The sequence below is a fragment of the Clupea harengus genome, chromosome 6 (genome assembly GCF_900700415.2).
Source record: "Clupea harengus chromosome 6, Ch_v2.0.2, whole genome shotgun sequence".
In the NCBI taxonomy this organism is placed as follows: domain Eukaryota; kingdom Metazoa; phylum Chordata; class Actinopteri; order Clupeiformes; family Clupeidae; genus Clupea; species Clupea harengus.
The window spans coordinates 30781216-30798351 of record NC_045157.1 but is presented as its reverse complement, the minus strand read 5'-3'; the positions used below and the strand labels follow the sequence as shown (position 1 = coordinate 30798351).

At 40.2% G+C, this 17136-nt stretch overlaps 1 protein-coding gene across 1 annotated transcript in view; it reads right to left on the bottom strand.

The window, feature by feature from the left end:
* Nucleotides 1–17136, bottom strand: part of LOC105891078 (transient receptor potential cation channel subfamily M member 1) — a 62172-nt gene that overhangs the window by 38664 nt on the left and 6372 nt on the right. The window contains exons 2-11 of the mRNA XM_031568656.1: nt 16980–17056; nt 15610–15790; nt 12085–12298; nt 10807–10931; nt 9923–10094; nt 8077–8251; nt 6758–6881; nt 4415–4487; nt 3541–3638; nt 361–534 (exon numbers count right to left, since the gene is read on the bottom strand). Coding sequence (XP_031424516.1) covers nt 361–534; nt 3541–3638; nt 4415–4487; nt 6758–6881; nt 8077–8251; nt 9923–10094; nt 10807–10931; nt 12085–12298; nt 15610–15790; nt 16980–17056 — 1413 coding nt within the window. The remainder of the gene's footprint in view (nt 1–360; nt 535–3540; nt 3639–4414; nt 4488–6757; nt 6882–8076; nt 8252–9922; nt 10095–10806; nt 10932–12084; nt 12299–15609; nt 15791–16979; nt 17057–17136) is intronic.

The following is a 17136-nucleotide window of genomic DNA, read 5'->3' as shown; positions in this document are numbered from 1 at the left end:
GTTTTACCTTCCCACCCCCTTCTTCTATTGCTTTACCCAACCAGCTAAAACCAATGGGTCCCCACCTATGAGCTGGGTTCTGCTCAAGGCTTCTTGCTGGGCTGTGATAGACTCCAGAAGTGAGCTCATTGCTATACAAAAAAGGCAACTATGTCATTCAGCAATGCATAAGGTGGACCGAATACATATGTCTGACTAAAATATTGCTATTTTAGGGTGGTGCTTCACATCAGAGGCAGTGTAGTACTAATAGCTATTTTAACAGAACACAACATGACACAGATTTATAAACATGGTACTAATATATATAATATAATTCTAAGCTAACATGTCTCAAAATAATAAGTCATTTTTGTGTACCCAGTTGAGCAGCTCCAGTTTGCGCGGGTCAGTCTCCTCGGGAGGCTCTGGCTTGGCCTTGCCTGCCTTGCCCTTTTTCCCACGCGCTGCCTTCCCTTTCCCAGGCGCCCGCACAGCTGCTGGGCTCTTGGTCTTCTCAAGCGGCGTGGTTGTGGTTGGTAGGGCACCCCCCGGCTTCATGCACATACGGAGATCAAGCACACATGCACATTAGACTTTTACATTCACCTGAACATCTGAAGAACAAGTAGTACAAATGGAATACAACTATAATGCTGTGTCTGTACATTTTGTAAACTGAAAGAGAAATGTAGTGTTGATTTGACATATTTTCTTCATTTGGAAACGATGACCGTATTACAATCAAGTAAAATCAAGTAAAATTAAGTACTTCAATAATTGTGGATTCTGCATTTCAGTCAGAAAGCCTAGAATTTAAATGATTTCATTAACGGCACCTTGACAATATTCTGATCAGATTGTCTGCCCCGTCCCTTCTTGTAATCGTGTGCAGTAGGGTAGTGCCACGGGAGCTGAGTATAAAACTAGAATCATTCTGATCAGATCTGCCCCGTCCCTTCTTGTAATCGTGTGCAGTAGGGTAATTCTCATGTAAAGTAGTATTTATTGTTACACCATGCTTTTTTATTGCTCTTAGCTTGACTGTTCTCTCCCTTGTACGTCGCTTTGGACAAAAGCGTCTGCTAAATGACTAAATGTAAATGTAAATGTAAATCGTGTGCAGTAGGGTAGTGCCACGGGAGCTGAGTATAAAACTATAATCATTCTGATCAGATCTGCCCCGTCCCTTCTTGTAATCGTGTGCAGTAGGGTAATCGTGTGCAGTAGGGTAGTGCCACAGGAGCTGAGTATAAAACTATAATCATTCTGATCAGATCTGCCCCGTCCCTTCTTGTAATCGTGTGCAGTAGGGTAATCGTGTGCAGTAGGGTAATCGTGTGCAGTAGGGTAGTGCCACGGGAGCTGAGTATAAAACTAGAATCTTATGCCTCAGTGTCCCTATCTTGTGTCTTTTCCCCTCAAAATGTAGCATTTTATTTGGGTGTAATTGTAAATTTAACATTTCAACTCTTAAACTTGTTTGTGCCATGCAACCAAGACACATTCTTATTATGTGAAAACCTACAGAAACCCTTTTCTGATTCTGCATAATTACCACTTAAGTGAGTAAACTGGGTTATTTAATTGCAGATGTTTAATTAAACACTAAAGTTAATGGAGGCTACAGTGCCATTCATGAAATAATGAATGAATTAATGTTTCATGCATTTGCTGTATAATGTGAGGGCAGATAGCTTAGCTCCTGACTAAGATGTGAGGCAAGCCAAAGGTAAACAGCACTCTGGTAAGTTACATTACCAAATGAAAAATTACATTTCTTACAAAAAGGAACTCAAGCCTCAAGTATGTGGTGACTTTTCACTAAATGTCTGATTCCACCACACAATTGATGTAATGTATTAATTATTGAAAGATCATTAAGAAGTCATTAATTACATGTAAAGTTGTTCTGTTATTATAGTAACAAATGGTTTGTATGCAAGCACTTCATTTTTAGATGAAAAGAAGACTATTTAGTTATACCAATTAGCTACTAATTAGCTATTGGTAATAATTAACAATGATCAATAATTGTGTTACCCCTTTCTCTCCTGGCACTGTGCGCACACGGGCAGAAGTGGGTTACTGTGGTCATGGAGACGCTCTGTGTCACAGGCAGGAGTGGGTTACTGTGGTCATGGAGACGCTCTGTGTCACAGGCAGGAGTGGGTTACTGTGGTCATGGAGACGCTCTGTGTCACAGGCAGGAGTGGGTTACTGTGGTCATGGAGACGCTCTGTGTCACAGGCAGGAGTGGGTTACTGTGGTCATGGAGACGCTCTGTGTCACAGGCAGGAGTGGGTTACTGTGGTCATGGGGACGCTCTGTGTCACAGGCAGGAGTGGGTTACTGTGGTCATGGGGACGCTCTGTGTCACAGGCAGGAGTGGGTTACTGTGGTCATGGGGACGCTCTGTGTCACAGGCAGGAGTGGGTTACTGTGGTCATGGGGACGCTCTGTGTCACAGGCAGGAGTGGGTTACTGTGGTCATGGGGACGCTCTGTGTCACACCCTCCTCTTAAATCTACACACATAGACTATGGCCGTTAGTCTTTATGTCTACGTTATTCACAACACATTTGGGATAATGTTCATTTAATGTCTCATTGAGATAAAAATCTCTTTTGCAAGATAGACGAGGGCTGGTATGAAAAGGCAGGTTTATTTTATATTTTATTCCTGATAAGCCTAGTAAGCAATTCAAGCCTTGCAAAAAAGAAAAAGTATCAATTGTATTCATCATATTTTTAAAACAGCGTTGTTTTGTAAAAGCAAAGTGGCAATAGAAAAGGTTTTCAAAAGTATCTTATTTCCCTAAAACGCTATTGGTCTTGAGTATTTAAATAGTGTTCGTCGAAGAATTTTTACAACTTCATGGCTGCTTTACAGCAACTGCGGCAATGCGGCAGCGGTGTCGGGTGATTGTTATGAAATCTCATAATTGAACATATTTAACCTGCTTTTTGTTTAGCAGGAATCAAGGGATAATGTGGGCCGCCTCTGTAACGTGTTTCACAAATTGTAGATGGGGAATGTGACTTGGCTTGAAAATATATCAGTCAGAAGATTGGTTTTCACCTTAATCCCTGTGGGGAGAGTGGAGAGGAAGGGGAGGAGGAAGAGGAGGAGAAGTAAAGAAATGACTACACAGCCTGCCAATTTAATATCCTGAATGATATTTCAGATATGAACTACAAAACTAAGGCAATTTGATCTAATAGTGTACTATTTATTATTTAAGATTGGACAGGAAGAGGAGATACATTTTTTGCTAATTTCTTTGGATTTGCTGCACCAAACCCCTTATTTAAAAGATACATAACTTTAGATGTAGAATTTCCAATAAAACACCTTTTCATTTTTTGCTCAACTGGAGATGTGTGCACACTCTCTCTGTGTGTGTGTGTGTGTCTCTGTCTGTCTGCCTGTCTGCCTGTCTGTCTGTCTGTCTGTCTGTCTGTCTGTCTGTCTGTCTGTCTGTCTGTCTGTCTGTGTGTGTGTGTGTGTGTGTGTGCGTCTGTCTGTCTGTCTGTGTGTGTGTGTGTGTGTTAGACTTACAGGCAAGTTGTGGCCAATAAAAATCTGACTGCGGGCGATATCGACTCTGTTCCAGGCCAGGGCCAGGCTGAGCTGGTCACAAGCAGAGGCATTAGTCCCTAAAGAGAATCAAGCAGAGGCATTAGGCCCTAAAGGGAATTTAAAGGCTTTACCCTTTTTTATCCAGCACAGAGACATGCACTTTGTGCAATGATTGAATGATGATTGAGCTGCAAACTAATTCTATCGATAGCTAGTTCAAATCATTCGTAGCGATTCTCAAAATTGGACATTAAAGTCCTGCTATGGTAGATACATTGATGCAATACAAGAGCTTGTCTAACCAATCCAGGCTCATTTAAATAGTGACTGATGCATGTCTTTTGTGTTTGATTTAAAGATCCAACGTAAAATGGATGGAACAGTGGATATCCTTTTCATGATGGAAAGTAACACTTTCTTTTTAAAACTATCCTAGGCCTGTTACATTGAAAAATGAACGCATTAAATATTCGACTTGTACTCCAGAAAATACACCCATGAACAATTGTTATGCTTCCAAGCTACTACCAGATATACAGAGGTAATTCTGGAGAAAAATGATGAAAATCCATGTTTTTGTTGTCCTTCGGTTGTGCGTGATATGGATGTATTAGACGACTAGGTAAGGAGTGCAGTAAGGAGACAAAGCTGAAAGGGTTCCCTATAGCTAATAATTATGCCACACAGAATGAAATTACAAAATGCTTTGAAACAGTGTTTGTCACTTTCTAAGGGTGACACATTATATATGGGTCACTGGAACCTTTAAGATTGAATGCTGGCTATGAACAGGATTTTGTAAAGGTATCCTATATTTAGGGTTGGGTTTGTAACCATTCATTTGTGACATTACCTTTTAGCAGTGCGGTAAGTATGGCCATCTCAATATCCTGCTGGCCTTCTGAACCCATGCGGAACACTGTAATCTGGAAACAGAACATAAAGTATAATCAACTTTTTATTCTTAGCCAACTGTACTGATGGAAAAAGCAGGGTAGAATGGAAGTGATTCCTTGAGTGATTTAGTTGCTGTTTAGTCTAGTTTCGCTTTCACAAATTGAGCTGTGAATAAACCAGTCAAATGTTCACATGAATGTCATATATGCATCTATGCTAAGGGTTGTTCAGCTCTCTGAATGACTGAAACATTCTGTGCTACCATGTAACACCTTAATACAATTTGTCCATGAAAAACTCAAACATGTTAGCATTGTGTCCACAAAGTATTGAAGAGAGCACGTTCTTTAGTGCACAGAAAAAAAATGGATGATTCATACTGTGCACTAAAATGACTGCTACGCCAACTGCGTTGTATTTATCTTATTTATTTTATTTTTATATTTTATTCCTATTACCTTGCTGCTATTACACCTGAATTTCCCTACAGGGATTAATACAAGTTTATCTTGTCTTATTTTATAACAAAGGTGTTAGAGGTGTTGGCCTTTCTACTGCATACATACCTCCGTGGATTTTCAATGGAACTTAAGGGTGGGGATTGAGATGGCCACCAAGGACACTCCAGGTCTGATCGCTGAGCCAAGGTTTGGTTGACTTGAATGTGTTGGACAGACCCACCAACATGCTTGACCATGCAAGTAAATTTTCTAGTCTCACAACTTCCCAAAATGTCTCCAAGTATATAGTCTCACCTTTTTAGGGCTGCATTGACACTGTTTTTCCTGTTTCATTAAGTAATGCGGCAGGTCTTTGGCAGTAAAGCAAGGGTTTTTCGTGCTGGAGTATTTCACAAACCTCAGTATGCAGTGATGAGCTAAGTAGCTCATCTTTTCATGCCTCTGGATCAACAGGAGCTAGGTCACCTAAATAATATGTTAAAGGTACAGTGTAGAGTATTTAGTAGAAATGGAATATAGTATTCAGAATTATGTTTTCATTTTTTAATAATGTAAACCTGCAACTATGAATCATTGTGTTTTTGTTAGCCTGGAATGAGCCCTCATATTTACATAGGGATTGGGTCCTCCAAAGAGTCCGACAGGTTGCGCTGCCATGTTTGCCATGTTTGCCCAGAAAGGACAAACCAAAACACTGGCTTTAAAGAGGGCCCTTCACATTTTGTGGCATTTAACAGCCACCATAGGTTCTCGTACAAGCTTGTAAACGAGGGGTATTCAATTGGTTGCAATTCAGCAACCTGGCCACTAGACGCCACTAAATCCTAGACACTGTACCTTTAACTCGGGAAGTTGAATTGTAGGATTTTAGTTGAAAAAAAAAAACAGCAACAAAAGTACTTGAATTTTTCTGCACTGCCCTTAACTTTTATGAAGTTATTATACAGCCCTGATATTTTTGTTAGCAAGTTTAATGAATTTTGTTTAATTTTGTTGTCTTCTGTGTTACAATTTGACAGATGCCATACAAACACTTACACATACAAAATCAAATGTTAAAGATAGCCCATGGCATGCAAGGCCTGTCGTCTGTCTGCCTCACATGAACATTAGCCCTATCTATTATATTATATTCCATTATACCACACTGCTTGTCTACATGAAAACACTTTATGCTAGGTCACACTGACATGGGACATGGATATCACCATAGGTCACCCATAAACCATGGCAGCACCAGGGGGGGTGCGGTCGCCCCCCCTGCCACATCCCCGAGTCTGCCAGTGCACTGTACTGATATGCCCTTCACACTAAGAGGTTGTGCCCTGTGAGTATAACAGCTGAGGCTGACTAAATGTTTAGTGTATTACATGACTTCATGCAACATGTTACAGCACAAACTAACATTCCAGCTCAGAAATGGTTTAGAAAAAAAAATCTGTCACAATTACAACAACTGGTTCTCAACGCCACCTCATGTCATGGCCTTGAGTCACACAGATGAATCTCTAAAATATACGCATGTAAGGATATGTGTGTTTCTTCTGTTGCATCCACTATGGCAACTGGTTACTGCTTTCAGTAGGCAGGCTTTTTCACCTTCACTCCTTCCCCCTTGCTTTTCTGCGCTACCTACCTGTGACATGTAACTGTAAAAAAGACCATTCAAAACGCTACGTGATGAATGACCACTCACTTGAGGGAATATAGCTTTTGAAGACACATAGCAGATTATTCTGCCCACAGTTTAGAAGTGCAAAAACTGTATAAACACAGTGGAAACGTTTTGGTGTAATCAAAGCGTCACCACTAAATGGAAACCAAATCTTAGGCCTCACCAGTTCTCGCTTCTTCATGCAGTCCATCACCATGAGGTAGATCTGCTGGGCCTGACTCCGGCTGTAGTTGAATGTCTTCTGTATGGTGACTAGCAGCTGGTCCCTCACAGCATCACTCACCATCCTGAGGCACAGAACACACATGTGGGGGGAGACAAAAGAAAAATCTAGATTTGCATTCCCTGAAGGAAATATTAGTGCTTGCTAATCAAAAAATATGAAACAAAATACAAAATACAACACAAAATAAAAGATGACGAAGTTCAAAAGATATTTAATGCATGCACACACACAGACAGAGAGATTGAATGAGTGAGTGAAACAAGTGGTTTCCTTTATATCATTTAAAACGAGATAAAAGAGAACTGTAATATAAATATAACACAATATGAGTGAGTTAAGAGATTTTACTAACTAAGCAATACACTAGCTAATACTGCCAACTGATAAATTCCCAGATTAAACAAATAGCTAATACAAAGATAAAGCAAAACAGCTGTACCGAACGGTTCGACAATATACTGTGTACCGGTGCATCCCTAATAAATGTATGGATAGAGAAATAAGTAAAGAAATAGGAGAGTAGGTTGAAAGATACAGAGAGAGACAGAGAGAGACATGCATCTTGAAGTGCATTATTTTCTGAAACCCTATCTCTCCAACTATCCACCCGCCTATAGTTCTTTAATCTTTCTTTCTCTCGAACTTTAGGTCTTTATCATCTTCTCCGCCTCTATATTCCTTTCTTGCTACACTCTTTACTCTATCTCTCTATACTCTCTGCAATCCCTCATTCACTCTCTGTCCATCCACCGATATTTCTTTACTGCTCTCTCTATTTTCCCTACTTTAATAACTGCATAGCTACAATTTTGGAAGACCTGATCAAATCACTTGTGGCCCTGCTTGATGTAGCCATGAAGTTGTTAGCATTCACAGAGTCAAGCCATTGATCATTAATTACAACCATACATATCTGACTTCATTCAATATATCTCAAAATCAATAAATAATTCAATAAATAATTCCTGTTTGGCATATGGTATGTTTCACTGGTATATATAGTAGCTGAAGGGTAAAACACACTCTTTCACTGCCTCTACTAAAGTTTAGTGGATAGATTAGGCTTTAAACCACATATTTATGTGAGTCTCAAAGTCTGCTAGGTAGTACAATTTCATGATCAGGCTTTAATCAAAAAAAAAATATGAGTATGTGAGCCCATTCCAGCCATTCGTTTTTAACCTGGTTTTACATATATGTGCAAAGTATTATGTATGAACCAATGTTCAAAGCAATGTTCAAACATGTGTTTTTACCCATTTCCCTCTGAGAACTTGTGAGCGAATGAGATGATGTCAGATGCTCGTCCGCTGCCATCACAGACCACCACAGGCACCGGAGGTTCCTCACGCAGGTGCTCACACACAGTGGCGATCACATTAGGGCCACCTTCCAGGATCAGGCACACCAGAGGCACACCCTGCCCCAGGCCTTTGAAAACACATGAACAAACACACAGAAACACAAGGACATCCGATGAGGATCTTTTGAAAATCAGTTGACATTATGTTCCATGTGAACTCCTGGTAATGTTTTATTTTAAGCAACCTACATCTTATATAAAAGTTCCTAGAGTCAAGGGGATGGATTATTTTGTCATAGCATTACAATGTATTACTTTTTAAACATAAGAAGTGGAACAGTGCATGTGTCTCAAGGTTCAGGTACAGTTACATTGAGTAGCGTACTGATTTATGTCTAATTTACCAATTTAAGTCATGCTGAGCAACCACTCCTCTTCAATATGACCACAATACCATTAGATTTGGGTGATTATAAGGAATCAGAAAAAAGTTTTTGTTCTAACCCATGCAGTTCCTGCGATATGAGCCCAAATGTAAATGTGCTTATTGCAGCGCCCCCTTGAGGATGAGTAGGACAGCTTCTATGTGCCATTATGAATGATCCTATGAAGTTTAATGAAGATCGGTCTTTCACACTTCCAAAGACTGACAGCTGAAATTTGATTGGCAAATGGGGCCAAGTATAAGTATACCACATTTCAGATTTTGAGCGTAAGCAGATCTTGAGATATTGACACGTGTCAGTTGTAGCGCCCCCTATGGCTGAAGTTTCACAAAATGTTGCGTGCGTCCAAAGAATGTGAAGATATTGACCACAGAGTCATTATGAGCCACGCCTACATAATTGATTGATACATAACTTTGAAACGGATTGTCGGATGACGCAAAAGGCTTTCTTTTTTTACAGTCTCAAAATCACATAGGCTACCCTGATTATCAATATGGTTATAGTAATGGTTATAGTATGTAGCAGACACTTTTGTCCAAAACATTTGCAAACAGTTTAAATAAAAACAAAACAGGCAGTAATAGAAATAAGCCTAATGAAAAGTAATTCAAGAAACAATATTAGGTACCAATTAATAATAATAACAACAACAATACCAAATACCAAAGCTATGACTACATATTGGAATGCATTGTTTTCACCTGGAAGTAAGGTGCACAATAGCTCTGCAAGGTAAAGTTGAATGGGTCTCTCTCTGCTGCCATGTCATACTGCTGAATATGTCATACTGCTGAATAGGTCATACTGCTGCCATGTCATACTGCTGAATATGTCATACTGCTGCCATGTCATACTGCTGAATATGTCATACTGCTGAATATGTCATACTGCTGCCATGTCATACTGCTGAATATGTCATACTGCTGAATATGTCATACTGCTGCCATGTCATACTGCTGAATATGTCATACTGCTGCCATGTCATACTGCTGAATATGTCATACTGCTGAATATGTCATACTGCTGAATATGTCATACTGCTGAATATGTCATACTGCTGCCATGTCATACTGCTGAATATGTCATACTGCTGAATATGTCATACTGCTAAATATGTCATACTGCTGAATATGTCATACTGCTGAATATGTCATACTGCTGAATAAGTCATACTGCTGAATAAGTCATACTACTGAATATGTCATACTGCTGAATATGTCATACTGCTGCCATGTCATACTGCTGAATAGGTCATACTGCTGAATATGTCATACTGCTGAATATGTATCATAATCCGTACCATGCTAACTGTCAGCAAAAACCTGTTGAGGGGTTACATGTTCCACTTACGTGTGTTGATCTTCTGGAGAGAGACGTGTTTCTCTAGTTGTCTGCGTAGGCGCACTTCTGCACCATATTTGCCATGAGTTCCATTATCCACCAGGATAAAATGTGAGTGGCTGTTGTTTAGGACTGACAGCTTACTCAGTGGGTTTGACATGGTCTGGTATGGCCGTGTCACCTATACATACCCAAAAAAGATTATGTTAGATGATATATGATTGTGGAGTCACTAGAAAAATGTCAATTATAAAGATAGATGTAACATCAATAGAAATAACAACTTTCAATAGTGTACTTTATCTATCCAATACAAAATCTGCGTTCGTGGACGTAATCCGAATGGATCCAGACATATAGATTTCCCCTAAGGGGTCGATTAAAGTAAATCAAAATGTTCAGAATCTGAGCTTTGAGTTTTGTGGCAAGCAGTAGGCTAGTAAATTGGAAACACATTGAAACTGTTATGTCCTTTTTAAGACTGTTTTACACTATGGCTGTTATGCAAACACATTACACAACTGCGAAGTGACAAAAAAACAGATAATAAGCAGGCCTTGTTTTGGTTGTATTTGCATAAATAATTGATAAATTGATAGATTGTAGCCCATTCCAAAAGGTTTAAAAACAATAAAAAGTGTTTATTAGGTTGGTCTCATGGGAATTGTTGAAACAAGTGTAACAGTAAAAGAGGGTGACAGAACGGCAGTAACGAGCGTTTATGGAATCATCTCCCATTTTTTATAAGATATGATTCCTCTTCACCATTGCCCACTCAAAAAAAGTCAAATAGGTTTAAAAATCCTATTTGGTCTTGTGTTACGAACCAAACTTTCTCCAACATTGTACAAAACCCTGAACATCATACCACATGTATAGAGTAGCAGACTTACATCTTGGCCAATGAGGTCCTCCTTATTCTCCACAATTCCCCAGGGGGCAATTCCAATGGCACATACTTTCCCTCTAGATTTAGAGGAGTGCTCTTTCAGTGCATCTCCCACATGGCGCATCACACCTGCAAACCATTAAGCAACCATTAAAGGAGTCATCGTAGGCCCATTTTACCACAAGTTGATATGGTTCCTTGGGGTCTTATTGAGATGTGTTACGTAGGATGTTTTGTATGTATACATGTTGTAGGCCTACATGTATTGTGTTCTGTTTTGTGTTGTTGGTTTGTCTCCCCCTACTGTTTTCATTCTCTTACTTCTCAGATGTGCACACCTGGTTCCAGTCATCAGTCACCACACCTGTTCCGTCAGCCATTCCACACCCTTTAAATAGTCCTTTTTGTTTGTGTTAGAGAGAGCTTGGGTTGAGCTCTGGCTGAGCTCTGGCTGAGCTCTGGCTGGTTTTGCTTGTTTATTGATTTATCTTTAGTTATGTAAAGTTTCCACCTTGTTGTACATTTGTGAACCATTTACTTTAGTTTTTAGCAGCTTACTTTTTTTTGTCTTTTGTTAAATTTCTGGTTTTGCGCACAGGGACAAACAAGGGTAGGTAAGATACCCTGGGTCTACATATCACACGCATGTATCACACACCTTTTGTTAAAACCCCAGTTTAGAATGAGCACCACCCGCTGTACTTTGGGGTGCTTAGCACCTGTCAATGGGTGGTGGGGTTATTATGTTGGGTTGGGTTCCTGTTTTTTTGTGTAACTGCACCCTCACTTGCTCAACCTGTTGCCTTATGATGCGTCCTTCTACTCCGAGCCACCAGGGGGCGTAACAAGATGTCTGTAACATACTTTAGTCAAAATACCACCCCTCCTCCCCCTCCACGGGGTGTGTTCACCCATGTACAGTTTGGAGCTACCATAGAAACTGTTGAGCGTGTATCTTGGGAGCCATATGGATGCTGGAGACTGACAGCGGTGCACCTACACCGTTTTAAACCAGAGTCAGACCCTGAACAATAAGAGGCTCCCGAACAAGTTGGAGAATTTAGCCTTCAACAGGACATTTCCGAATGGTTAGTTAACTTTGTCACTTCAACAACTCTTTTTCTATGTTTGTACATTGGCTAAGGTCATACTGTCTTACCTACTCTTTCAAATATTCAAAGTTACAAGAAGACTACTGCGGCAAAAAGACCACTTTTGTGTACTAGTATTGGTCCCATGCCAACTTTCCATTAAGAGTGACCGAGGCGGGCGGAGTGGGCACCTGTGCTGACGCCTCCAGTGAAGATCCAGGCTCCTGTAGTGACTGCTGCTTTGATCAAACCTTTCCCAAACACCTGCTTGAGTTTGGGCTGTAGGTCAAAGTTCTGCAGCCCTCCGTGGACTGAGATGAGAAGAGCTGGGAGCTCCTGCTGCCACTCCTGAACCATCAGCTGAAGCAGTGCATCTGGTTTAGTGTCATAGGAGACTCGGATATACTAAGAATGGGTAAACACACACACACACACACACACACACACACACACACAGTTTGAGACACAGCCGGATCCATAAACAATTTAAAAGATCATTTTCTCACTTTTACTTACAGTGGATATGTAATAAATAGATAATAGGTGGAAGCAGTGAAGATAGAAGCCAAGCATCAACCATGAATTACAACACTGAAGGGGCTGCAGTCAAAACACTAAAAGTCTGTGTGTAGCCTACCACATTGGTGTAAGCAATCAGTATTCATCTGAAAGCATTGTTCTGGCTTAGTTAGCAATATATCACATGAGCTGTTGTATTGTTGTGGCTTAGTTAGCAATATATCACATGAGCTGTTGTATTGTTGTGGCTTAGTTAGCAATATATCACATAAGCTGTTGTATTGTTGTGGCTTAGTTAGTAGTATATCACATGAGCTGTTGCATTGTTCACATCATTTGTAATTGCATACATGGACAAAGAATGGTTGAGTTGATGCTCTTTGAATGTACCATGGCTGTCACTTGATCGAATAGCACTAGGTTGGTCATTCCACCATTGAGGTTCCACTAATGAGAAGCATCTTGTTTGCCATCTCTCGCTGTGGAGAGAGAAGGCAAAGACAACAGACATTCTACAGAAGAACGAAACGATCGCATTCTTCCTAGATCTCTTTCTTTCGTAGGGTGAAGTGGCAGAATCCACGCAATTGCATAAGTTACGGTATGCAATGGCCGACTGTTGTGGCGCGATCATATGGATAAGCATTTTTTGGTGGGAATGCATCTGTAGTGAATCTTCTTCTTTTGGCTGGGGTGTGTATGGCAGCCCCTAGAACTGTATGGTGAAAAGTTTCATGCCAGCGCCTCAAGCGCTCTACTGCCATCAATAGGTTAAAGTTGGGGGTACATTTATGCATGTAACTTTTAAAACCGTATGGCCGATGTGGTACCATTTTGGAGAAAGCCAAGTGACACCATATGACTATAACATTTCCACTATATTGGATGTCCCACATTTTGGATTTAATTGGAGTAATTGTCACAGGTGAAAACCTCAGAAAAGTTATCACATAGATTTTGATTGACCAAAGCATTCGAACATAACAGCCAATCAAAACAGGTGGCAAAGCTATCAGACAGGAAGTGAGCCCATATCTCTGCAACACTTTGATGTATCTACACTAAACTTATCTTTGATGTATCTACACTAAACATATCTTTGATGTGTCTACACTAAACATATATTTGATGTATCTACACTAAACTTATCTTTGATGTATCTACACTAAACATATCTTTGATGTATCTACACCAACTTATCTTTGATGTATCTACACTAAACTTATCTTTGATGTATCTACACTAAACTTATCTTTGATGTATCTACACTAAACTTATCTTTGATGTTTCTACACTAAACATATCTTTGATGTATCTACACTAAACTTAACTTGGACAGTGGACTGACTCAAGATCAAGATCCGGAGTGCCTCTCAGGGGCACTATGCTCTGGATATGTTGTGATCTTATTCAATGGCAAAGCCCCTAAAACAGGAGGTGGGGTGATTTCTTAGAACCGCATAGCACCAACACCATGTCAAACTTTAAACATGTAACTTTACAAGTTCATTGCACTCAATGATTCTGTTTCCACCATACTGGATTTTTCCGCCATATTGGATTTTAAGGAACAGTTTAAAACATTTTGTATCTGATCTTCAGCCTCACAAACTTATTCACATGAATTCTTGCCTTTCAAGAGCATTCGCGCTCGTCAGTCAACAACCGATGAAAACTTTCAGCGAAGCTGCCAAACAGGAAGTAAAGTCATATCTCAGCGCCACCTTCGTGAACATTAAACTTGGTGTATGGGCTGTGGTGAAATAGTCTTTTTTGCTTAGGATGGTCCCTAACTGAGTGAAAGAAGTATCTAAGTGGCAGCCTTGATAAGAGCTGGTCAAATTTCCTAAATGCTCAGGAAAGGTGCTTCAGTGCTCCTTTCTTATCTTTTACATTTAGTCATTTAGCAGACGCTTTTATCCAAAGCGACTTACATATGTGCAACTTACAATGTATACACATTTTACATGTACACTGATGGCACACTGCACATCAGGAGTTCAGTGTCTTGCTCAAGGACGCTTCGACAGGGAATCGAACTAGCAACCTTCTGTTTACTAAACGACTTCTCTACCTACTGTACCACTGTCGCCCCAATCTCACAGGGTACACTGGACCATCCTGTACAAAAGGAAAGGAGATGATGCAACAGCAAATGATCAACATGATCCACGTCAGTAGTATCCACCTTCACATAATCAAGTAGCCCAGCGTAAGTGTAGTCGGATTCTTTTAGCACTGTGGTTGTCTTATGAATTCTTCTCCACGTCTTTCCCTGACCGTATGACATTTTCCATCAAGGTCAAGGAAAAGTGGTTAGGAAAAGATGATAGGACGTACAATTCATCCGCAGCCATGACCTCAGGACCCCATTGGGAGGGAGCTGAAAAAATTGGGTCAAATATCCTCTAGGGGGCGCTTCAATAAGCAAAAATCCATAACTATTTTGGAACTTGGACACTCAAAAAACAAACTTGGAAAAATTGTGTTTTTGTCGAAGAATCACTTCACTTTGCAAAGCTGGTTCAACCTCATCACACCATAGATGACAGGAAACAGGAAATGCCACACGTACAGGTTAGTGAGGAAGTGCAACAGTAGACTACAGAATATGGCTGTCAAATGTGTAGGCCTATACTCGGCCACCAAAATACTCTTGGCTCTATTAAGTGGATAGCAGACTATAGTGATTGACTGGGCCAGCTATAGGTTATTTCTTTCTTTCACAAAATAGCTTGCCTTAGCCTCAGCCATCGAGAAATTGGTTCAAGGTGAATGTCAACACTGGATGCTCTCTGTTTGCTACCACCGGACACGACACAACAGTTGACTTAAAGGGAGCATTCTTTTGGTAGCTGATGCGCAATGTAATTTTTTTCTCGTTACTTTACTACTGTAATCTAGTCCGTTTGTAAGGTTTTTTTTTCTCTTTAATTTTTTTCTTGCAAATGTATGAATATCCAAGTTTTTTCTCATAAATGTACAACTTTATTCTTGGACATTCTTGGAGTTTTTTGGTCTGGGTTTAGATCTCAAAGTCACCACTGACAGCTCAGGAAAAGTGACAGTCCCTGCAAAGGAGACTCCATGTCACCTAAAATAACGGAAAGGATGGAAAAATGAATGGAAATCCTCTCAAAGGGGCCTTGGTGCTTGACCTCATCATGCACTGCTCTCACAGAAACAGAGACACAAACCATGGCTTTGCAGCTATGACCTCCTCCTTGGAATTCGATGACACCATACGCATCTGTGGGTGAAGCCTGAGTGTGCTTATTCACTGACCATCTCTCCCCTTCCACTGGATCCTCTTCATTCTTAACAGCTGGACTTGATAAGAGTCCCACATGCTGACTGGCCAATCGACCACAGCTACATCTGTTTGAGGAAAGAACAACAGGTTTACAGACATTACAATATTAGAGTCATTCTCTGTCACACACACAGAGAGAGAGAGAGAGAGAGAGAGAGAGAGAGAGAGAGAGAGAGAGAGAGAGAGAGAGAGATGTAGCGGTGATGTCACAAACCAAATCAGGGCTATATTGGCAGAAAAGCCTTTTGTAGCCTACACCATCAGTTGGAATACAAGCATTGGAAATAATGTTATATACGTTACGGGAAAACGACGTTTAAACTGCTTGCTATAACAGCTAAGCCAATTAACAACTAGCTAACCAACCTAATGTTACAGTGTTTCATTTTGAAATTAAATCATCATACTTACCGTAATTTCCGGACTATTGAGCGCACCTGAATATAAGCCTCACGCACTAAATTTTTTAAAAATAATTATTTTTAACATAAATAAGCCGCACATGTCTATAAGCCGCAGGTGCCTACCGCAACATTGAAACAAATTAACTTTACACAGGCTAAAATGAATATCAAAACTAATACAATAGTTAGTTTTGCCAGTTAGATAAGTGCACTGTTGCTTTAAGAGCGCACAGTCGCAAGAGTCAATCAGAAGCTAGAACGTTAGATTGAAGACAGATGCTAGTTTGAAACCAGTGAGCTAAAGAACTTGAAGACTGGATTTGTATTGTTGTAAACTTTTATTTTATTTTCTAAAGTGTTTTGAGTTGTGTTCTGTCTACGCTGGTAGACTGTGGTTATTTTGACATTAGTTAAGTTATTGAGAGATACTGAGAAATCGCGTGGAGCTAAGCATCCATGCGGCTGCATCCATGCTAGCATCCTAGCTACACAAAGCCACCGTAAACACAAAGCCACCATATACAGTCACAGGTATCATAATCCATAAATTAGCCGCATCGTTGTTTAAGCCGCGAGGTTCAAAGCGTGGGAAAAAAGTAGCGGCTTATAGTCCGGAAAATACGGTACTTTCCCAGTAACAATACAAAGGCTTTTTGCTTTTTTTTTTTTACTGATACTAGTGACAAACCCTAATTTGTAATCCTATAGGCTTTTATAAACCCTTAACCTTAAAGAGCTGCCACTGTAGACAGGAACTTCATGTGGAATCCAGATTGGTTTGTTCAGCCCTATAGTATATCTATACACACAACATTCAATTTCACTGAAGATAGCATTTGTGGTTTGTTACCTAGTGGGGTCTTTACTGGGAAGGATGTGAATACACTCTCTCTTTTGAAATGTCTTCTCAATCCATACCTTTTGACCCTAAAGGGGGAGAGGACAAATGAAATAGCCAGAGATTACACATTGTATGATGACAGAGTGCATATCAGGGTGATCTAAGC